Below are 24,480 nucleotides of genomic sequence, written 5' to 3' on the forward strand. Positions count from 1 at the left end.
TCACCTCCTGGGTGGATGGTGGTGCCTCGATGTCGGGGCCTGGCCAGGCCCAGGGTTGGGGTCGAGCTGAGGCCACGCGGCCTCGTGGTGCAGTGTCCAAGATGGCGGCTGGGCCGGGGCAATGGTGCTGACGGGTGCCCGGGACAGCCGATGCTGGGATGTTCGGGAGCAGGCGTCCCGTTGGGGACGGGTTGCGGGCTGCCTCGGTGGGTTGCCGGGGTGGTTCTTCTGGGGACACCGGGAGAGCCGGCGTTCGGACCTCATCAGGCGGGGAGGAAGCGGCCCTTTCACGAGGCCTGTCCAACATGCGTCCCCCCCCCAGCTGAAGGCAGGGAGAGTCACCCATCCTCTTGGGTACTCTCCTCGCCGAGGCGGAAAAAGCGTGACAGGCCGTCCTCGTTGGCGTGGTCCTGGCCAGGACGATGCTCCACAGTGAAGTCCATCCCCTGCAGGGAGATGGACCATCGCAACAGTTTTGGGTTCTCCCCCCTCATCTGCATCAGCCATTGCAGGGGTCGGTGGTCTGTCTGTACCCTGAAATGGGTACCGAAGAGGTAGGGCCGGAGTTTCTTGAGGGCCCATACTACTGCGAAGGCCTCCCGCTCGATGGTGCTCCAGCGCTGTTCTCGAGCCAGTAGGCGTCGGCTGATGAAGGCCACTGGCTGATCGACTCCCTCGGCGTTGAGTTGAGAGAGGACTGCCCCAACGCCATGATCTGAGGCGTCCGTCTGGACTATGAATTCCCTGCTGTAGTCGGGGGCCTGGAGCATGGGGGCGGTGCACATGGCGGCCTTCAACTTGTATGTATGTATTTGAGCTTATATAGCGCACAGCTACCCACAAAGGGTTTCCCGGCGCTTGCTTAGGGAACCCGTCCTGGTATTCCCCTGTGAGATAACCCCGGCAGGGTATCCACAAGGTGAAAGCCAGGCATCCCGCCACGAGGGGCCGTTGTGGAGATTAAGCAAGCTATTGCCCAGAGTCGCAGAGTGTGAACCCATGAGTTGAGAAGGCACCGGAGCGAGAATTATCGAGTCCGTGGAATTTTTTGAGCCCAAGACCCGCCGAGGCGGGGAATTGAACCCTGGTCCAGGGCCAATCTCAGCTTCCGGGTCTGCCGCCTCTAACCCCTGAGCCACACTTCTCCACTTCTCGAAGGCCGTTTGACAGTCCGAAGTCCAGTTGACGGTTTTGGGGTTTTTCTTGGATGTTAGTTCTGTGAGGGGCCCCACAATGCTGCCATAGTCCTTTACAAACCGCCGGTAGTATCCGGTGAGCCCTAGGAAGGCCCGGACCTCGGTTTGGGTGACAAGTGGTTGCCAGGACTGGATGGCAGCGATCTTGAGCTGAAGGGGGGCCACCAGACCGCTCCCCACTTGGTGTCCGAGGTAGGTCACGGACCCCTGGTGAGGTTCCGTGACAATTGTAAGTGGTGTTTTCGACTCACACGAATATGGTCGAGTCTAGTATCTATGAACCGCAAATGACGAGTTTAGCAAGTGTGCGCAGTTTCGCTGTGCTAACTTAAACCGTTCGTTTGTTATGTGGGGTTTGTCATCTGTATCCACGGGTTCCATCTTAGATACGGCATCCATTTTGTCTCTTGCCCTCAAGTAGCCAGCGAACGGACGCTGTCCGCTTCGCGACCCTGGGACTCCCAAGATATTTGCGGAAGACACATGTTCTTTGAAAGTGTCTTTATGACGAGGGGGATGCTACTGTAAGGCAGATGGCGCCGCTCGAGGCTCATCTTGCCGCACGGGCTTATTGTCTCAGTTGTGCATCTCATTAGGCACGTCCCTTTGATGCCTGTATCTCGTGCTTCTCGACACTCCCCTTTTACACCCTTTCCGATCTCCCCACTGTCTCCGTCTTCCTCTGCACCTGTCTTCGTTCCTGTTTCGATCTACTTTACTGCTGATTGGAATTTACTAATGGTGGGAAGATGGGTTTTTACAGTTGGGAATCGCCAAATGTTTCCGCACTTATGTTCCGGATCTTGTGTGTTTCAAAGTGATCTAAGCGACCCCTCTGAGAGCGACTTGTGGGAACCAGGTTGTAAACTATTGTGTATCATGTTATCCTATGGGTAGAAACTGTATAAAAGGAGCGATCCACAAATACAATTTGAAGCAGTCTCCCCGAACTACACTCGATGTACTTCTTGTGACTTCTGTGTTCCCTGCAGTAAATAAACCTTGACTCTTTGACGCCGAAGGAAGTGTCCCGTGTCTCTGTGATTTGTACGCCGGAGCAGGTTACCCACGAAGGTTTCAGGTGTTGTGCCCTGGCACCGCTGGGTCCAAAGAACCCAGTCCTTCAGTTGGCGCCCAACGTGGGGCTGCATCAGTGGTACCGGTCCAAGCCTGACGATCGTGAGGAACTTCGTGTGAAATCTCCGAGGGAAGGTGCACCCCGCTTCATCGATCCTGTTGTCGAAATAAGTGGCCCGAAGACTTTTCCCGCGAAGATTCCCGCCTCCTAACGGCTGCGACGGACTGCTGCCCTGACTGTAGACCTGTTTTGGCGCCTGGCGTAGACCTTGGTATAGCGAGACGATTGACGGGCCTTCCTGAGGACGCCATTGATCTTTGAGTTAAGTATTTGTGGGTCGCTCCCAGAGTTCTTGGTTGTAGACACTTTAGCGAGTGTCTTTGTTGTAAACACTTTAGCGAGTGTTTTTGTTGTAGACACTTTAGCGGGTGTCTTTGTTGTACACGCTGTGTGAGTGTTTTTGTCGGTGACACTTTGCGAGCGTACTTTGTTGTTGTTGTATTTGTTTGACGACTGCAGCCGCCAAAGACCGAGGGTTTAGTTCTTTGCTGGGACTTGGTAAATCCCGAAATCCCGTAACCCTTGAAGTTTGTGAAACTCGGCTAGTGTGCAAGATGCCTGGTCGCAGTACTTTGTTCAGTTGCTTTAGACCTTGTGGTGCGGATTCCCTGCTGGAGGACTCGTGTCCGATACCTCCGGTTGGAACTCCTACATATGACTTATATAGCAAACATGGGCTAGGCCCGATTGCTTTTAACGATTATTGGATCAAATATACAAAGAAAGACGGCGATCTTCGTTGGCCACCTCACGGTAGCTTCGAAGCGTCGATCTTAGATAATTTGGAAATAAAGTTGTTCGAACGTAAATCAAGGCCGGCCATGTTTGATGCCTTTCGGTTGTGGCGCAAAGAAGCCCGACAGAAAGAGATCAGACAAAATAAACGTAGTCAGCGAGATACTGTTGCTACTATAGTGAAGAAAGCTGAGCAGTTTCAGCGTGATAAGGAGGATAAGGATAAGGAAGTGTTTGAGAGATTACAGCGTATGTCCATAGACAAATGCTATCCTGTTTTGTCTACGGAGTCGGATAAGAAGGAAGAGGCAGTTGAGGATTCTTTAATGTCCTATCTTATGAAGTCGCCACCTCCGTACGTACAGGGTACCGCATCTCCTGTGGTCCCTGCCGTACCTGTTCCACCAGTTCCTCAACCTGCACTTGCTCTTCCGACTGTTCCTGCTCCTTTGCCTCTTTCTATTCCTACTGCTCCTCCGCTTCCACATACTCCTGTTCCCGCTACTGCTCACGCTACTGCTCCTGTGTTGTTAACCCCTGTTGTTGCTAATGTTTCTACTCCTTCTCTTGTTAGTCCTGTGTCTTATTCTTCTCCCTCTACCCGTAATCGTGATTCTCCCCTTGCGACAAACTTCTTTCAGTCGCTCGGACCTGTTTTTGGGTCTGCAGGTTCTGATGGTCCACAGAGACGTAGCCAGCTTCCTGGTAATAGAGAACGTGTTGCGCTATACAATATGGCGATGGGTTGGATGATAAACCCTGTTAGAAATCCACCTCGTGTTGTCCTCGAAACGTTTGATCAATTCAACATACCTACTCAGAGATATGTGTTTGATGAAATGTGCAAGTTCTTACATGATCAGATAGCGGCCAATGCGCCTGACGAGGTGCTGACCGCCCTGTCTGAACTCCGGCTTCAGTTCGCAACTGGACTGATAGTCGACACTAATGTCCGACGTGCTATTGAACGGTTGCTATCTCTTCGTCCCGCTCCTATTCCTCATGCATTGTTCGTTGAGGACATTGAACAACGAGATGGGTCTGGCCAATATCCTATGCGAGAAGTTCCGCCAGTTTGGGTACCCGCTGATAATACTAATGCTAATGCTCCAATACCAGCACATTTCCAGAGAGTGTGGATACACCTCCCTTGGAAACGATCGGAAGTGCTTCAGGTGAAACAAACTTTGCCTGATCCTCGCAAAAATCCTGCGGGGTATTACAAAGAATTATCGCAGCTCGTAGACGCTACGATAATGAATCTGGCCGATATCGACATGTTGTTTGGCAATGTCGTACCGCAACCGGTATGGGCCAAGATTCGTCACCAAGATCACGCGAATGAATTAGGTGGTGATTGGGCTGCCATTACAGCGGCAGACGCTGGACAAGTGGCTGCTACTAAACCCGATCAGTTGATTGAACTTCTTCCCCAGCGAATCATTACATTAATGAAAACGCTTATGCCAGCTATGAGGGTAAATTGGGACAAGTTGTCAGCCTGTAAGCAGAAGAAAGATGAGAGTGTTTCAGACTTCTTTACGAGGTTCGAGGAAACATTCGTTGATCATAGTGGACAGGATATGGGTACTGAGGGTGGACAAGGGCTGTTTGTGGATAAATTTGTATCGAACTTATTGCCCGACTTGTGCAATAAATTGAAAAATTCAGAAAGTTCATGGGCCGTTTCTACCTCAGCTCAGATATTGGCTACGGCACAATATTACGAAAATAGAGAAAAAGAGGAAAATGACCGTGCCGATAAAAAGACGAAAGAGCTGAAAACTAAAGTGTTGTTACAACAAGCATATCCGCCGCGTTCTAATCAGAATGCGCCTCAGCAGAATAGATCGCAGTCGCAATCGAATCGATCGCAGCCGCGTAATGATTCATCTTTTCAGAGATCTTCGTTGGGGTACAATCAATGTGCTTATTGTAGACAGGAGGGACACATTAAATTCAATTGTCCTGCTTTAAATGACCGTAGTGGTGGTAATTCGTCTAGAGGAGGTCGTGGTGGTTCACAGAACGCATCACGTGGTAGAGGTCGTGGTGCTCAGAACGACCGTTCTGATAACTCGTCAAATTCTAATAATTGTTTTGACCAACGTGGATCATCGCAAGGACGATCTGCGCAGTACAATGTAGACGATTATTACGTCGATCAGGGAACTGACGATAGTAATTACTAGGACAGCCAAAGACAAGGAGAGGGAGTGGTATCAGTTCCGGTTGATCAGAGAGGGCCTTACGTCGCAGTTGCTACATCGGGCGTCGTTGAGCCTTTTCTGTTGGACACTGGTGCAGCGAAAAGTTCTATTATGCATTCGAAACTCCCTGGCGCACCTTTGTCTGGCTTAACAAATGTATCCGTTGGATTCTCTGGCGCCCCCGTTAGCAATCCAGTTTCGCGCCCTTTGCCCCTTCAAATTGGGCCACGTGAGCTCGAAGCTCCGTTGATTTTAACCACTGGTTGTGGTGAAAATCTTTTGGGTCTGGATTTGCTTAAACGTTTGTATGCAACTTTGTATTGTTCTCCTGCGGGTGTAAAGCTTACGTTCAGAGAGAAAGTAGTCTCTCCCATGTATTTGTCCCTCGATAAGCTTCCACCGGAATTGAGTTCTCTTCCTGCATCTTTGTGGGCGACGGGTCCAAACGACGTGGGCCTACTTGATATCTCCCCTTATGTTGTTCAGTTGAAATCGAATGTGCGATTGCCACGTATTCCCCAATATCGTATCTCCCTGGATGGTGAACGAGCTTTGTTAGCGATCATTTATGATTTGATCGAGAAAGATGTCATTGAAGAAACTCGGGGAAACGTGTGCAATAGTCCTGTCCTGCCCATTCTTAAACGTACTGATCCTACCAAACCGCCTGTTTATCGTTTTGTTATCGATTTACGGGAGGTGAATAAAATTGTGGTTCCTCAATTCCCTGTTGTGCCTGACATTACGGCGCTACTGACTCTGATTCCAGCTACGGCTTCATGGTTTTCGGTGGTTGATTTGAAAAATGCGTTTTTCAGCATCCCGATTGCCGAAGAGAGCAGGGACCTTTTCGGTTTCTCTCTTGGTGGACGTAGCTTCCGGTTCAGACGCGCTCCTCAGGGCTACTGTGAAAGTCCATCGATTTACAGTCAAGCTTTGAAGGGTCAACTAGATGCGTTTAGGTTGCCGGTTGGTGCGGCTTTAATCCAATACGTCGACGACTTATTGGTGGCTGCTGATACTCAGGACATTTGCAAAATTGCTACAGTGTCGTTGCTGCAACATCTCTGTGAGTTAAATCACAAGGTGTCACCTTCTAAACTCCAATATTGTTGTCAAGAAGTAACCTATCTAGGTCACTTATTGTCAAAGGAGGGAAGGAGATTGACCCCAGAGAGAATTGCAGGAGAATTGCAGCGATTGCGCGCATGGCTGTGCCACAAACCCAAAGAGATGTGCGTGCCTTTCTAGGTATCACATCGTACTGCAGGCAGTGGATTCCTAATTTTTCATTGCTAGCGAAACCATTGGTGGCTCTTACGTGCAAGGATGTTTCGACTCCTTTACCATGGACGGAAGAATGTCAGAAACGTTTTTCTGAATTACGTGATTCATTGTGTTCGGCCCCTGTGTTAGGTACCCCTGATTACAGTAAACCGTTCACGTTATATGTTCACGAGAGGGAAGGTTGTGCGTTGAGTGTCTTAACGCAACCTTTTGGTGGTAAGCAACGTCCATGTGCATATTTTTCCTCGACCTTAGACCCAGTAGCTAGAGCATTGCCGAGTTGTTTGAGAGCAACTGCGGCAGCTGCGGTCTCCATCCGACAATCATCAGGATTGGTCATGGATAATATGCTTACGGTGATGGTTCCGCATGCAGTCGATACTCTTTTGAATCGAACGAAAACTCAGCACTTGACGAGTGCGAGGTTATCTGGGTACGAATTGACGCTCTTGGCAAGCCACATTCAGATAAGACGTTGTAATGTCCTAAATCCGGCAACTTTGTTACCAATTAGTGCAGAGTCAGATGCAGTAACAGAACACGACTGTTACTTGCGGACAGAGGAGGAAACAAAAGGTCGTGTGGACCTTAAAAACACCCCATTGGAAGACCCGGATGGCATCCTGTATGTGGATGGGTCATGTTTTAAATTGCCGAATGGTGATGTGACTACTGCTTATGCTGTGGTGACGTTGAATACTGTTGTTGAGACTGCGAGATTGAATCAGAATTCTGCCCAAGCTGCAGAGCTGATCGCTCTTACTAGAGCATGTGTATTAGCAAAAGGTAAACGTGTGAATGTGTACACCGATAGTCAGTATGCTTTCGGTGTAGCGCATAGTTTCGGACGATTGTGGCGAGAACGTGGTTTCTTGACGTCACATGGCACGAAAATACAGCATGGCCAGCTTGTGAACGATCTTTTGGATGCATTGACTTTGCCTGCTCAAGTTGCAATTGTTAAATGTAGTGCGCATCGTAAAGTGACGGATGATGTTGGTCGTGGTAATGCGTTTGCAGATGAGATTGCTAAGGAGACTGCCCGGAACCTTAGCACTCGAATGTATGTGACGAATTCGGTTAGGTGGCCTACAGAATCAAGTATGTGTGAGAATACTATAGAGAGTGTGAAAGCAATTCAGAATGAGGCCACCGACACTGAAAAGATGAAGTGGAAAGAAAGTACGGGAAGGTTGGATGTGAATGGTTGCTGGATTGATTTGTCAGATCAGAAAAGATGGATGTTGCCTGATGCGTATGTACTGGCCGTTGTGCAAATGGCACATGGGTTAGCACATATTAGCGCGAAAGGTATTTGCAAGTTGTTGGCTGATGTGTGGAAGAATGATGGAATTACTAAGTGTGCTGAACGTTTGGTGAAGAATTGTATGGTGTGTATAATGTACAATCCTGGCAAAGGAACCCCAACTCCCTCTGGCAGTTTTGCTCCTCCTTCGTATCCCTTTGAGGTGATCCAATTGGACTTCATCCATATGGAGCGATGCAATAACCTGAAATACGTTTTGGTTGTGGTTTGCGCATTCTCCCGATGGATCGAGGCCTATCCCCTCAAAGATAATACTGCTTTGTCTACTGCGAAAATCCTACTGAAGGAATACTTTCCTCGGTATGGAATGCCTAGAGTCGTGTGGTCAGATAACGGAAGTGAATTTGTTGGAAGTGTGATGAAGAGTGTGTGTAAGGGCCTTGGAATTAATCAGAAATTCCATAGCGCCAATCATCCCCAGTCAGCTGGATTGGTTGAAGGGTACAATGGCACCCTTAAACTAAAATTAGCGAAGATCCAGGCTACGACTGGACTTTCGTGGCCTGACGCTTTGCCTCTAGCATTACTGTCAACTAGGGCGACTGTACACTCCCGAATAGGGCTTAGTCCCTATGAAATAGTGTTCGGCCGTCCTGCGAATGTGTGGGGGGTTCCTAGGCCAGGTATATTCGTTGATCTTGAGTACCCGATGTTGATTGACTACTTACATGACTTGACTGCTAAACTGAGGTTAATTCATCAACAGGTTTACGACGCCTTGCCGACGCAGACGGAGGGTCCAGGCCACCAGCTCCAGCCTGGTGATTGGGTTGTCACCCGAAATTTTTCGCGCAAGAAGAATTTGGACCCCCGTTTTGTTGGACCTCACCAGGTGCTTTTGGCCACGAGGACTGCCGTTCGTCTCGAGGGGCGGAAGAATTGGGTACATGCTACCCATTGTAAGCGAGTCCCTATTCCTTTGCCGGCAGACCCGTGGGTGAGGAAAGGCATTGCGTCAACAGAAGCAGAGACATTGCCGGCGTTTGTACCTTTTAGTGACGCACAACTTGTTGGTGAACACTCAGCGCAGCAGAAAGCCACTGTTGGAACATTGTCAGCAAAAGACTCAAGACCAAATCAACAAACTGATCAACAGGACGCTGTCTCCTCAACAGATCCTTTGTTTGACGAGCAGACACGTCCCGGGAAACATCGATATTCTTTGCGTTCTCATACTAAGGACAAATAAATTTTTTTCTTGCTTTGCTGAAACTGATAACTGCAATATCTTCGTTTCCCCTGATCAACTGTGAACAATTCGTATCACTGAAAATTGTTTTGTACATATATTAAGATTTTTTTTTCTTGTATCTTTTTCCTTCCACAGCTGAACTATTTGTGCTAAATAAAATACATATTGTGTATTGAGGGCCGTAGGGCCGCGCGCGTACTTCCTTCTGGACAGTAGGTCTTGACGCTAGGTTAAAGGCCGTCGGTTCCTAGGAACTCCTGGGAATTGACTATTGCTGCACAGAACGAAGTGCGTCAAGAAACGTTGCGGACGGTCGTAGGGAAATGGCATTTTTGAAGCTGAACGATTTGGAAGGAACGCAGGCGTATAGAGTCAAGCTGCAGAAACTTAGTCGTACGAAATGTTTTGTATCCCAATTGTTTGTACTGTTTTTAACTGCTTCCGCATTTTTGGCGGGTGGGGTGTATTACACTATGTCTTACTTCTTACTTCCTACCCCTACTCCTACTCCTTACCCTAACATTACTTCTACTGCTTCTCCTCATTCCTTTCATATGTTACCAGAACACGAACAGGCTAGACGTGTAGAATTCCGCAACAATTCCTTTATCCAGCTCCTCCATCAGCATCAGTTAGTGGTTAACACTACTAATTGTTGGGTGTGTGGGTTGATGCCACATACTACGGGTAAGGGAATTCCATATCTGGTGTTACCGTATAGTTCCCAAGGGTCAGCTCGAGCATACCAAACAATGCTTCGAAGCGCACTAGGTTTCCACCCCTCTCCAGAACGTTCCCCCAAACCGGGTCCTACCTCATGGCAGTGGGTGGTATCGATGATAATACAGGATTTGGAAGATGAGATCCATGATGCTTATCTCATCCCTAAGGCAGAGGTACAAGCCTATAGGGCACCGAATAGAGGGGAATATAGTACGTTCACTAATGAAAAGCAGCTTAAAAGCTCGTCTCCAATATGGGTCGTACCCCACACTGGTAATTTTTGTCTTGTGGGTCGTGGCTCGCAAGCCTCACTTGGAGTAAGTGCTTGCACTGAAAGTTACGTTCTGTCAATGTCCCCGATCCCTGTGCTTCTGGCTGCCAAGGGTACGTACTTCATCTGTCATGATCGTGCATACACATGGTTGCCCGCAGACTTCATGGGCTCATGTTTTGTTGCAAATCTGTTGCCTCCGACGTTCACTGTAGATGCCGATTATCATAAGACTAGAGTTGTACGAGGCGTAATTAGTGAAGAGGATACTGCCGGTCAAGAGGCAGGAGACTTTTTCAAGGGTTTCCTCCCGTTTTGGGGACCTATGGTTAATAGTAGGAACCTGAGACATTTGACTCGAGTGGTAGAATCGACAGCTAACATTACTGCCAGTGCCCTTGGTAATATCACCACAGAACTTCAGGCGGAGAGACTTATGACATTACAAAACCGTATGGTTTTAGATGTTGTCTTAGCAGATCGCGGTGGGGTATGTAAAGTGATCCATTCGAGCTGTTGCATTTTCATACCTGATAATGCTCCTACTGTCTATCAAGCCATCTCGAAGTTGCACAAGATCTCCGAATCCATACACGTGGATGTAGGGGATTGGACGCTACTTGGTTGGTTTTGGGGCCTGGTGTCGACTTGGGGTTGGAAGATTCTGACGATCATCGGGGTTGTGGTAGTGTTCCTGTTCACGTGTTGCCTTTGTGTGCAGTGTGGTCCTGCCTTATGTGGCCTCTGTGCTACAACGTGTATGAGACAACCATCTGTTACCAAGGGGACTCGGTTGGACAGAGCTATGCTACAACGACATCTTGATGGTCTGATGAATATCGAGTATGATTCCGACTAGTGCTTGCCTACATGAGGGCAAAAGGAGCGTCTGAGGTTCCGTGACAATTGTAAGTGGTGTTTTCGACTCACACGAATATGGTCGAGTCTAGTATCTATGAACCGCAAATGACGAGTTTAGCAAGTGTGCGCAGTTTCGCTGTGCTAACTTAAACCGTTCGTTTGTTATGTGGGGTTTGTCATCTGTATCCACGGGTTCCATCTTAGATACGGCATCCATTTTGTCTCTTGCCCTCAAGTAGCCAGCGAACGGACGCTGTCCGCTTCGCGACCCTGGGACTCCCAAGATATTTGCGGAAGACACATGTTCTTTGAAAGTGTCTTTATGACGAGGGGGATGCTACTGTAAGGCAGATGGCGCCGCTCGAGGCTCATCTTGCCGCACGGGCTTATTGTCTCAGTTGTGCATCTCATTAGGCACGTCCCTTTGATGCCTGTATCTCGTGCTTCTCGACACTCCCCTTTTACACCCTTTCCGATCTCCCCACTGTCTCCGTCTTCCTCTGCACCTGTCTTCGTTCCTGTTTCGATCTACTTTACTGCTGATTGGAATTTACTAATGGTGGGAAGATGGGTTTTTACAGTTGGGAATCGCCAAATGTTTCCGCACTTATGTTCCGGATCTTGTGTGTTTCAAAGTGATCTAAGCGACCCCTCTGAGAGCGACTTGTGGGAACCAGGTTGTAAACTATTGTGTATCATGTTATCCTATGGGTAGAAACTGTATAAAAGGAGCGATCCACAAATACAATTTGAAGCAGTCTCCCCGAACTACACTCGATGTACTTCTTGTGACTTCTGTGTTCCCTGCAGTAAATAAACCTTGACTCTTTGACGCCGAAGGAAGTGTCCCGTGTCTCTGTGATTTGTACGCCGGAGCAGGTTACCCACGAAGGTTTCAGGTGTTGTGCCCTGGCACCGCTGGGTCCAAAGAACCCAGTCCTTCACTGGCCAATCTGACATTTGCTGGCTTTGATGGTGAGGCCAGCCTGCTGGAGGGCGTGCAGGACTTCTCGGAGGTGGTGAAGGTGGTCTGCCCAGTGGCGACTGTACACAGCGATATCGTCCAGGTAGGCGGCGCTGAATTCTTCGAGGCCCGCCAGTACCTGGTTCACGAGTCGTTGGAAGGTAGCTGGAGCATTTTTCATGCCGAATGGCATCACTTTGAAGTGGTAGTGGCCATCCGGGGTAGAGAAGGCGGATCGTTCTTGGGCCCTGGGGGTGAGGCCGATTTGCCAGTAGCCCCCTGTTAGATCGAAGATGCTCAGGTAGCGGGCAGCCCCCATGCGGTCAACCAGCTCATCCGCCCGGGGGATGGGGTGAGCGTCGGTTCTGGTAACAGCGTTCAGGCCCCGATAGTCTACGCAGAACCGGAGCTCGGGGGCAACGCCCGGGGCGGCAGCCTTGGGGACCAGTACGACTGGGCTGGCCCAGGGGCTGTCGGATGGCTCGATCACTCCTAGGGCCAGCATCTTGGTGACTTCGTTCTGGATGCAGGTGCGCACCCAATCTGGCACTCGGTACGCCCTGTGTCGAATAGGTGGACTATCCCCAGTGTCCACATCGTGAAGGCACCAGAGGGTGACCCCGGGGGTGAGGGAGAACAGGTTCGCAAATTGTAGCAGGAGAGCCCGACAGTCTTGGCGTTGTTCTGGGGACAAGGCATCGGAGAGTCTGACCCCTTCCACTGAGCCATCTTTTTCACCTGTCCTCAGTAGGTCAGGGAGGGGCTCAGAGTCTTCTTCCGTCCCACTATCTGTTGCCATCATTAGGCTGAGCTCCGAACGTACGAAGTGGGGTTTGAGTCTGTTGGCGTGGAGGACTCGCAGGGGGTTCCGGGAGGACTCCATGTCTATTAGGTAGGTGACAGGGCCCTTGCGCTCTAGCACCTAGAAGGGTCCTGTCCATTTGTCCTGCAGGGCACAGGGTTCGACTGGAGACATCACCCAGACTTGCTGGCCTGGTTCGAACTCGATGGAGGAGGCATGCTGATCGTACCATTTCTTCATGTTCTCCTGACTGGCCTCAAGGTTGGCTTTGGCGAGTTCCCTGAATCGCCGGGTCTGGTTGCGGAGGGTCAGGAGATACTTATAGACGTCTGGAGGGGTCTTCTGGGGGGCCATCTCTCATCCTTCCTTGACCAGGCTGAGGGGGCCCCGGACGGGGTGTCCGTACAGGAGCTCAAAGGGACTGAAGCCGAGGGATTTCTGGGGAACTTCTCGATAGGCGAAGAGGAGGCACGGGAGCAGCACGTCCCATTGGCGACGTAGGGGTTCTTCCAGGCCCATGATCATTCCCTTGAGAGTGCGGTTAAACCGCTTGACCAGTCCATTTCCTTGCGGGTGATAAGGATTCGTGAACCGGTAGGTGACCCCTCACTGTTGCCAGAGAGACCTCATGTACTTTGAGATAAAGTTCGTGCCCCTGTCGCTGACGACTTCCCGGGGGAAGCCCACTCGAGAGAAGATCCCCATCAGGGCTCGGCCTACCACGGGTGCTGTCACGGTCCGAAGAGGAATGGCCTCGGGATAGCGGGTGGCGTGGTCCACCAGGACTAGGATGAACCGGTGCCCCTGGGCCGTTCGGGGGTCTAGGGGCCCCACAATGTCTATTCCGACCCGTTCGAACGGGGTGGTGACGACGGGAAAGGGTTGCAAGGGTGCTTTAATCTTTCGGCCGCTCTTCCCGCTGGCCTGGCAGGTGGGGCAGGCCCGACAGTGGTTGGAGACATCATTACGCATTTTGGGCCAGTAGAAGTGGATCACCAGGCGGTTGTAGGTTTTGTCTTGCCCCAGGTGCCCAGCAAGGGGGACATTGTGTGCCAAGTTCAAAAGGAAGTCTCTGAAGCGGAGGGGCACCACCAGCACCCGGCTGGCCCCCAGCTCAGCAATTCTTTGCTCACTGTAGAGCAGGTCATTGTCCCAATAAATCCAGTGGGCCCCTGCGGTGTCACCGGCGCTCTGGGCGAGGGCTTGCTGCCGGAGTCCCTCGAGGGAGGGACAGGTCCTCTGCTCTTGTCGGAACTGCTCCTGGGTGGGACCACCCTCTTGCCGCCACTGGGCCAGTTCGGGAAGGTCCTGGAGTTGAACGGGCCCTTCTTCGGTTTGCTCTGGGGGATTGGCACTTAGGGCGGCTCCCTCCGGCACGATCGGGGGAGGAGGTTCTGGCCATTCTGGTTCTTCGGACTGGAGATGGCGCGGGCGGCCATGGACCGGGTCGTTATGCAGGCCCATTCAGGGAGGCCCAACATCCCCAGGTGCTCTCTTCTTTCGACGGCTGCCCAGGGGGAACTTTTGAGGTCGTTCCCCAGGAGGCAGTCCACTGGGGCATCATCGCGGACAGTCACCTTCAGCATTCCGGACACTCCTCCCCACTCGAAGGGGACGCAGGCCATCCGACACAGGCTTTCTGAGTTGACGGCTGACCGGACGGGGCAAAGGACGTTCGGCAAGATCTGCTCCGGGGACACCAGATGACAGCGGACTGCCGTCACACTGGCCCCGGTGTCGCGTAGGGCTTCAGCCTGGCGCCCATTAATGTTGACCCACTGGCTGTATTTCCGCGTATTGGCGGGTAGGGGAGCCCGCAGAATCATGTCTCTTTCCCCTAGGCAGATCAGGGACATGGCAGCTGGTTCCCACTCGGGCTGGTCGGCCTCGTACTCTTCGGAATCTTCTGGGGTTTGCTCTTCTCCCAGGGCGGCGGCAGCAACCTGGCGGGGCATAGGGTTCTGGTTCTTCGGGCAATTAGGGTCGTTGGCGTAGTGGCCGGGTCGCTGGCATCGGTGGCAAGTAACGTTGGCTCGGAACCCTGGACGCATCGGGGGGTTTCCCCTGCCGGCCGGGGGCGGGGCGCTGCTGGCGGGAGCCACTGGGACGGCGTCTCTGCCCCGACCCTGGCCTCCTCCTCCCCCTCGGGGGCGATGGGGTCCTTGGTTGGTACTGTTTGGTTCGCTGGGCCCGTTTCGGGCAACTCGGGTGCTTTCCCATCGGTCAGCTTCAGAGGCGAGTTGCCGAGGTTCAGTTAGTTTACTGTCGAGGAGGTGCTGCCTGAGCTCGACGAAGCAGTTGTTAGAGAGGTGCTCCCACACAATAAGGTCAAAGAGTTGCTCGTAAGTGGTCACCTTGCTGCCCTTGATCCACCCCTCGAACGCTCTGCTGAAAAAGTTCACGTACTCCACCCAAGTTGTACCCGGGATCCGATTGCAGTCGCGGAACCGCTGGCGGTACATCTCGGGCGTGAGTCCGTATCGAGTGAGGAGGGCGGCTTTCATGTGGTCGTAGGAGGTCATCTGATGGTCCGGGAGTTGCAGCAGGGCATCTCGTCCTTCGTTGACGAACCTCCCCCATAACCCGGCTCCCCAGTCGCTTCGGGGAATCCGGTGGGAGGTCATGGCTACCTCGTAGGCTTTGAACCATTGCTGGATATCGTCGTTCCGGTAATATTCTCTGACGACATCCTTGGGGATGTGGACTTTAGGGTCTGTCGTGGCAGGAGTGTTCGGGCGCTCGGGCACCCCGAGATCTTTATTCTGTTTCCGAAGCTCTATTTCTTTTAGGTTGCGCTCATGTTCGTAGGCTAGCTTTTTCTCTTCTAACTCTCTCTGTCTTTGTTTTTCTTCCCGCTCCTCTCGGAGCCGCAAGTGTTCCAATGTTATTTTTTGTTCCGCCAACTTCAGTTCTCCATCCAACCGAAGTCGAGCCAGCTCCAATTCATGGAGCCTGCTTTTTTCCCGTTCTCGGATCTCCTCTGGGGAGAGACCCGATCTTCTTTCTTCCGTCGGAGTGGGGTTCGTTTCTGGTGCCTCGAGGCTTTGGTTTTGGGGTACGGCCGTACCCGTCTCTGCCCAAGATTCCAGGGCCTTTTTGAAGTCTTCTTTCGTGCTCAGTCCTGTGGTAGCAATGCCTAGTTCTATGCAGAACTGCTTTAGTTCTCTGTGGTTATACTCTTCTAATTTCTCCATCTGGAATTTCTCTGTGGTTCTGCTCTCTTTTGTGGTCATTGTGGTTGTGTCGTGGGGTGAGTTACTCTCTGTACGATTACGCGTTGGTTCGGATCGCGCCGCTGGCCACCAATGTTAGACGGGGACCCGGAGGGTCGGCCGAGTACAGGGGGAGAGGCCTCCGGTGAGGACCGTCTCCAGCGATCGTACAGACAAGTAACTTCCCCCCCACAAAATGGACACCACACAAGGATGCGATCTGCACACTTTATATAGGATTCTTGAGGCAAGGTTATCAACGATACAGTGGGGGCAGGACACGAGGATCCTCCCAATTCTAGTCTCTGTAGGGTAAGGGGTAGCGGGACAGTCTTGGTACCGGTCCGGTACAAGGGCGGCCAGAAGGAGCTCACAATCCTCGAGCTCGGAGGTCTGAAAGGTCGGGCCGCGGCAACGCCAGCAGGCTAGGATGAAAAGTCTCGGCAAGGAGGGCCGCGGCAGCGCCAGCAGGCTAGGACGATGGTTCTCGGTACGGAGGGCCGCGGCAGCGCCAGCAGGCTACGATGATGACTTCTTTGCAGAGGGGCCGCGGCAGCGCCAGCAGGCAAGAGCGATGGTTCACAAGGATGGGCCGCGGCAGCGCCAGCAGGTCCAGACGAAGATGCACGTTGCAGAGGGCCGCGGCAGCGCCAGCAGGCTTCGGAGGTGATTCACAAGGCAAGGCTGCGGCAGCGCCAGCAGTCCGTCAGGGATGAGTTCTTCAAGGTGTCTCTCGACTCCAGGATACAACTGCCTTCCTGCTCTGGAGCTGCCCCAGTTATAGGTCTGGCCTCCTTTGATGTCCGGACCCTCGCGCTTGGAGGTCGGGAGGTCCGGGATGAGGGAGTCCAGACACCCAGCAGGGGGGTGGAGCCAGCGCCCGGGGAGACCGGGGGCGATCGGCACCTGGCGGGGGAGAGCCATCGACACTCCTCTCTCCCATTGACCTGCCAAGTGGTTTCTTCACCTCCTGGGTGGATGGTGGTGCCTCGATGTCGGGGCCTGGCCAGGCCCAGGGTTGGGGTCGAGCTGAGGCCACGCGGCCTCGTGGTGCAGTGTCCAAGATGGCGGCTGGGCCGGGGCAATGGTGCTGACGGGGGCCCGGGACAGCCAATGCTGGGATGTTCGGGAGCAGGCGTCCCGTTGGGGACGGGTTGCGGGCTGCCTCGGTGGGTTGCCGGGGTGGTTCTTCTGGGGACACCGGGAGAGCCGGCGTTCGGACCTTATCAGGCGGGGAGGAAGCGGCCCTTTCACGAGGCCTGTCCAACAGTTATTAAGTCAAAGCGACAGGTCTTAAAGTCCTTCCTGAATTGCGGCAGCTATTGTGATTGATTGAGGTGCAGAGGCAGGGAGTTCTAGGTCTTTACTTCGAGATAAGAGGATCTTCCTCCAGCCATGGTCTTGCAGATCCGTGGGATAGTGGCCGGGGCCAGAGGAGACATCTAGTGGGAGTGTAGGAGAGTCAGTGGTCGAGGTATGCAGGCCGAGCTTTGTGGAGTGCTTTGTAGGCATGTGTTGTAGGAGAGCTGGATCTGCTTACTATGGTCACCCCCACTTTTTGCTGGTGTTTCACGGTTTTTGGACTTTAGACTGGCTGGGGCCCTGCTAACCAGGACCCTGGCCTAGCTGCTTCATTCTAAATTAATTGCATATACATTATGTACACTCCAGATTGGTTACTGGGTTACCGTTGTGAGTCCCTAGTATATGGTACCTTAGGTACTAAGGGCATAGGTACCCCAGAGGCCTACCAGGGGCTGAAGCATGTATTATGCCACCCCTGGGAATCCTTCCAAAATGGCACCACCGGTCTGCTGCTGCAGCCTGGGTAAGGTGGTGCATGCTCCCCTTACTGAGATATAGGTTACCTATATCTACCTTATATCACTGACACATATAAACCCTTAAGTCACTCCTATGGCAGGCCTTAACAATCCTGAAGGCAGAGTGCTTGGTTTTGTGTGAGAGGGTGCCCATGCATGAGCCGGACCCCTTTGCAGCTTTTAGAATCACTTCTCTGTAGCTGTTCTGTGATGCAGTCAGACCATATACTCTTAAGTGCATTATAACCTCGCGGTTAATGCTAACTTTGGAATGGCTGCATGGAAAGATGTTGTGTTTGGTGTCAAACACTTTTGAATCCTACCCCCAACCAGTTCTGGCGGCGGGGGTAGAATTCCACCCTTCTAGAGGGAGAAGTCATGTACACACTTACCTGACCGGTAATCGTTTAAAAGAGCCCTGGCATCACAAAATGAATGCTGCAGGCACAGACACAAGTATGACCTCCTGCTGCTGGATGAAACTCCGGCAGGGGATGCCTGGACAATAGGTTTCCTGTCACAGGGAGGTGTAACCACCTCCCCAGACAGGCTTTAGTGTATCGGGGCTGGGTGGGTGCATTCAGTAAATGCTTTTCAGACAGTGCTGGGGGCACACTTGGTGTCCCTGTGCATACCCCAGTTCAAACCGGTTGCAGGGACACTCAGCCCCTGCTCTGGTGCGAAACTGGACAAAGGGAAAGGGGTGTACCCACCCCCACCCTGTGTCCTCCTATAGGTGGGACCCTAAAGTAAGTCCAACCGCTAAACTTAGCATAAGTATGGGAACCCAGTCCTTAGGACTTCAGATTACGAAACCCTGCAACATATATCCTGGACCTTCGACATTCTATTTCGACTAGAAGACGGAAGAATCTCCTTTGGGGTCAAGGAGTGACTCCCCTGTTCAAACAGACACCAAAGAAGCATCTTGCCGGTCTGCGTTTTCAATGGAGATTTGCTGCAAAGTGCTGCTGGCAACCAGGTCGAAAGTGTCTGGGTAGATCAAAGATCTGAAGAACCTGAAAGCAGAGGGGACAGAGTCTGGGTCACTTGCCAGTGACCAGGAACGCGATGAGAAGATGCCAACCAATGTCGGGTGATTTCAGGTGAAGAAGGTGAATCTTGACCCTTCAGCCACGAGGACCAGGAGGCGTCCAGGATGACCAGGAGCTGGATTCGATCTGTCCCATACAGGATGTCGAGTGCTGCGGTGTTGGTTTTTCGGATTGGACCCAACAAGCCTTGGCAACAGCAACCCACGCAGAAAGCAAAGATTGGCTTTGGTGCAGACCTGTAAGGTCTGAGGGACTTACCCTTTGGAGGGGAATCAGGGGCCGTCTCGAGCAACAGGGAAAGCCCAAGAAACAGAATAGTTAACTACGTGGGGACCTACCAGTGAACGGACCAGGGATCGCAAAGGAGCCTCAAGCGGAAATGCTAGAAGTGGGCCCACGGAACACTCGTGGAGTGAAGGCCCACAATCTTTGGTGCAAATGGTGCTCGGGGCTTGGACTACATGTAGCCCAATGCACAACTTCAGGAAAGCTTGGGAAGTCGATGCACTAGCAAATGTGCATGGTGTCCAGGAGTTCCGGTCCCACGTCTCTCGTGATGGCTACAGGTCTCAGCTTTGCTGTGATCTTTTGTCGGCCTCGGAAATGTCTGAAAGTCTGTGTCCTGTGTCGCAAAACCTTCGGCAAAATAATGCCAAGGTTTTGTTCATTGTCCGTAGGTGCGGGGCAGTTCAGAGCATTGCAGGCTACCATGAATCGTCCCAGGTGGACTGGGTGGAGCCCAAGATGAGGACTTCGGTGTTGTCTGAGTTAAGCTGGAGTCAGCTGTCCTTAATCCAAGTGGCGACTGCCTTCATCCTATAACATATAGGCTCTTAAACATTTTAAAACCTGGAATGAACATAAGTAGTCCAACCACAAGACTCTAACAAGACCGCTGTCATGTCACATATGCTGCGTCTGTTTCAGACAGTTCACTTTATTACCCTCCAGTACCTTCAAGGCAAGCTGATGGGCCTAACAACGACCCCATTTTCCAGCATGCTCACAGCTCTCTCATCTTGAGTGAAGAAAGTCCTGAGGAGCCTCTGGGTTCATTTCTTGTGCTTACAATGAACTGTCACGCGTCAGGGAGCCACAGAGTACAGAGTGCACAACCCTCCCCTGATTCACTCGATTATCCTAAACGCCTTACAGAACCATGTACATGTCATTCCTGGTACATCAGCTACTGCCACAAGTATCATTGGGTGCCCCAACAACAATGTAGAACTTGAAGCCCCAAGTGCCTCTGAGAGCTTCTGGTGGGAGGACAGAGAGCTTTTTGGCTACACGTTGCCTATTTTCCTTCAGTGCCATTTAAACAAGAAATTGATAGGCCATTTATGCAGCCCCTTGTCCCCTGCTTTCTCTGGCACAGGTCCTGTAATTAATTGAGTGCCCTGGGGTGCAACAGGCATGTGCCCCCATTTTGTGCACCCCAAGGTACTTTGGTATTACAAAAGGAGCCGCAGGCGCTTGTGCTACCCCTTCAGGAATATTGATAGTGCTGGCTCACATTTAGCGCCACGCTATCATTAGAGGGCGTTCCCTCGTTTGCATGGGGGCATGACCCCTTGTAGATGAGGGAATCACTTTGCTCCTGCACCCATGCCGTTATATGAACACTGACTCAAAGAAGCTGTCAGGAGGCGCACTAAAAGTGTGCCACAAAAAGGTGCGCCCACTAATGGCAGCCCTCTGGAGAGGGGGGCCTTTTGCCCCCCCCTCAGACATCTCCTTGCACCCACTCACTACCCCCACCTGAAAAAAAGGATCTCTAGTTCCTCTTTAAAGTGTAGGAGGGTGGCCACCTGCACAGTGAAACACGGAGTGGCTTTGAAGCACTGTTTTTCACTTGAATGCATAAGCTTCATAATATGGCTCACTTTCCCTGTCTGTGCACGGCTCACCTATTTAAAGATGCGCTGTGATGCAAACTGGGAAAGTGCACCCTATGTGTAATACGTCTCCTGGTTTTTCAAAATTGCATTGTTGCGCAAACTTTGCAGCATTCCATTCCGGGTTTTCTGCCATTCGGGCCCTTAATGGGTACTCTGGTTTTAAGATGATTGCCCAACTAGAGGCACGCATACTCAGCAGGGGCTTCAATCTTGCATGCCCTGGGCACCCAGGCAAGCATGTGTGTCACTGTCAAAATTCAATCTCCAGCAGAGCTGAGAGCCTGTGAAGGCTCTCCAAGTCGAGACCTCGCATTCCTCACTGCCTCCTCACACTCCTCCAGGCCCAATGATAAGGTACCAAGAAGGTGCCTTTAAAAGTTCAAAAGCAATATCTGCAGGAATCAGGATCTCAGGAGCAGAGAAAGCAGCTAAGAGCCTTCCTCTTAGTATCAAACAATTAGCACACAGGTGATCACTCCCTCTCAATTGTGGGGCGCCGTAAGATAGTCTAGCCGCTCATAAGTACTATTGCCTGTTGCTTTTTTTTAAATCTTTGTTTCTATATCTGAAATGGGTCTTTAAGAAAAATAAAAGCAGTAGAGATGTGCCCTTAATTTTCTGTTTAGTTAAAATGTTGCTAAAAAAATCAAAATGCCAGGTTGATATTTATTGTTTAGATTTTGGAAAGAAAATATTTGATCTATTAAAGATTCTGTCCATAGGCGGCAACCTTTAGTGCTTGTAAATGTCCCAATGATGGAGAATAAGGATTACAAGTAAGTAACTTTCACTTGACCTTGAAGCAGGCACGTAGGCATCTCTGCTAGATGTTAGGACACTGGTGAGATGCTTGTAAAATGTGTCCACTGCCATGATCAAAGACATGTTTCAAAATCAGACGCTTGCTGACTGGTCGCAGCGGTGCTAGTGTTTAAACTTACCTTGTTCGCTCCATAGACTGAACAACGCCCCGGTTAGACGGTACCAGAAGGATGTGGGGAACAAGACAACGATACGCTTCTTCTACCCCGAGTCTGCGGACTTAGATCACTCTGTAGAGAACAACCCGGACACTCTAATGGTCTTGGTCCCATTCAAACACCTCGACTTACTGTGGTTAAAATCTGTTGTAAAAGATGAAAAGAGGGTAAGTATTAAGAACATTGGTCTCAGAACTGTGCATGTAACCAGAACAATGCTGCAATATTCTTTTTAAATTACATTCTTCAGTTTTAATGAGACATAACCCTACCTGTCAAAACCTAAGTAAGATTAAATGATCAGATTTTTTGATGATAATGTTGTTGAGTTTCACCTGTCACAAAGGAGGGACTGAGGGCTTTTTAGACAGGTCCAGCATACATGACCTAACAATAATGAAGATACAAAAGGTATGCTGTTCCTAATCTTGAGATGAGGTCATGAAGTGTAGGAGGATGAGGATTCCTCCTCTTGGAATATACGGCCCTCACTCACCTGGCGATGTGTCCTGCTTCATGATATGGGCTGGTCCTCGTCAGTAATGCCTGTTGGGCTCCCTATGAGGGGCTCTTAGGCGGAGATCTTTTTTTTTCCAAATGTCATTTGGTGCTGTGGAGTGAGGGGCCTAATTAGTGTCTTTTGGCATGACAACTTGCCGGGTGTGTGAGGGCCCCATATTCCAAGAGGAGGAATCCTACTACACTTCTTGACCACATAAAACCAGTTTTCCTTTGTTTAGATATTAGGAACAGCATACCTTTTGTATCTTCGTTGAATTTCAACTCTTATTAACTATTTCAGTTATAATAGAAGCTCCTTCCTCTCACTCCTGTTGTATTTCTGTTGTTTTTTTTGGCAGCCGGCCAAGGGATTCTGGAAAAAGCCTCCAATCATGTTGAATGTGAAAGTGGATAACATCCGGATATTGCACCCTTATTTTATGCAGGTGACGACGGGCAAACTTCTGAATGCTTCAATGATCCAGTCCAGGAAAGTAATTGCTCAGGTAAGCATTGCAGGCAGTCGCGCATTGGAGGTTTCCTGTCCACTCATGTCCCACAACATTGAAGCAAGGCCCATGTGGTAAAGTGAATACAGGCTAGCACTATACTGAGATATCTGGTCCATCCACTCCTAGGGCTTACTTGGTTACCTTCCTTTTCTAAATCAATATATGAATTGCTCTGAGGGTGTTTTTATAATGCAAATAGGCCTAGAAAGAAATGAGATGCAGTGGCTTCTCTGTAACTCTCCACAATTTGTGGAACTGTTCAGATCAGCTCTAACTAATCATCAGCCAGGAGTGTGAAATCACACATTGTATATGTGTCTTACTAGGTGAAGAATATTATAGCAATTCCAGACTCTATGATAAGTGGCGCCTTGTGGCTCTTAAATATACCCCAGTGGAAAATGTACCCCTGAAGTAAGAATCCTCTTTTAACTCCTTTGTGTGAGAATGAGGTCTTTACCACTCAAAAAAACATTTTACTTAATTGGTGCCAATTACTAGCTCTGAATCAATTAATCGGTATAAAATAGCCTGGGAGCCTCAAGTCTGTGCGTGTTTTCTTACTGTGCCATGTTAACAATATTCACCAAAGTCTTAGATCTTTAAAAGTCTCACAGCAGAATATCCAGAAAACCGAGCACCAAACAGGCTGGAGTTTACTTCTTCCTTCCTACTTTTTAGGATTTTACTTCGACCCATGTAATCCATTTCTTTTATCAGCTAAGTATCACGTCACCTCTCATTTCATCGCCTTCGTTTACTTTTGTACTCTTTTTAAGTTCAAAAAGAATGTTATTTCGGGGAAGGGGAAAGGAATAAGGTGTCAATAAATAATATAATGAGAAATAGAGTACAAATACATCGGTAAGTAATGGGCATAATACAGTCATAAACAACAATGAAAAACTAATCATAGGCGTCAAAAACTAAGTAAAATAAAAACAGCAGTTGTAGAAAGAAAATTATACAAAGGGAAGTACATACAATTGATAATGTAGAAGAAACGGAATGCAGGGGGCAGTTAAGGAGGTTTGAGAACTTCTTGTTGTGAAGGTTGCGGGCAAAAAGAGCGTTTAGTACATACATCAAGATAAAGCGTAACAGGAAGCCATAAGTCCATACGCTTTGCTGCCATATGGGCCAGAAAAACAAAAGCGGTATCCAGTCTATGATTATGGCAAACGCTGTACCACCATGCTTTAAAAGAGATATTAGAAAAGGTCTTCCAGTTGACTGTAATTTGCTGAAACGCAACAGCTAACAATAAATCAATAATCTGAGTATTAAATTCAGCATCTGTCCAGCAAGGAGAAAGACTTCCTAAAAAAACATTAGTATAAGAGAAAGGAATGCAAGTATGAAACATTACATTAATTTGGGCCCAGACCTGCAGCCAAAAGTCATGAACCGGTTTACATAAAAATAACATATGAAACAAAGTCGCCTGCGGAGAAGAGCAGGACCAGCAAATGTGTGGAGTGGTAGGAAAACGCTTATGCAAATCAAATGGGGTGAAAAGAAGTCTATTATAAATGAAAAACAAGTTTTGTGTCAAGGTCACTGCTCTAGAGGACTTGCAAATTTTATTCCATATCTTATCCCATAAAGGAACGGACCAAGATGCAGCAAGATCCTGTTCCCAACATTCCTCCGCCTTAGTTTTGGATCTGATAGAGTGTCTAGTATGAAGGTGTTTGTAAATGGAGGAGGCTTTAGGAGTAGTGCGTAGAAAGCAGTGAAGTAGTGAGAAGGGAATAGAGGAAGAAGAAGGGGGAGGTGCGTGCAGAAGG

General features: G+C 50.2%; 1 protein-coding gene across 10 annotated transcripts in view; it reads left to right on the forward strand.

The window, feature by feature from the left end:
- Nucleotides 1–24,480, forward strand: part of ST3GAL4 (ST3 beta-galactoside alpha-2,3-sialyltransferase 4) — a 558,945-nt gene that overhangs the window by 348,934 nt on the left and 185,531 nt on the right. For all 10 annotated transcript variants that reach the window (XM_086918360.1, XM_086918364.1, XM_086918362.1 and 7 more), the window contains 2 exons: nucleotides 21,655–21,844; nucleotides 22,538–22,684. In XM_086918360.1, the coding sequence (XP_086774486.1) occupies nucleotides 21,655–21,844; nucleotides 22,538–22,684 (337 nt within the window). The remainder of the gene's footprint in view (nucleotides 1–21,654; nucleotides 21,845–22,537; nucleotides 22,685–24,480) is intronic.

Source organism: Lissotriton vulgaris, chromosome 4_1 (genome assembly GCF_964263255.1).
Source record: "Lissotriton vulgaris chromosome 4_1, aLisVul1.2, whole genome shotgun sequence".
Lineage (NCBI taxonomy): Eukaryota > Metazoa > Chordata > Amphibia > Caudata > Salamandridae > Lissotriton > Lissotriton vulgaris.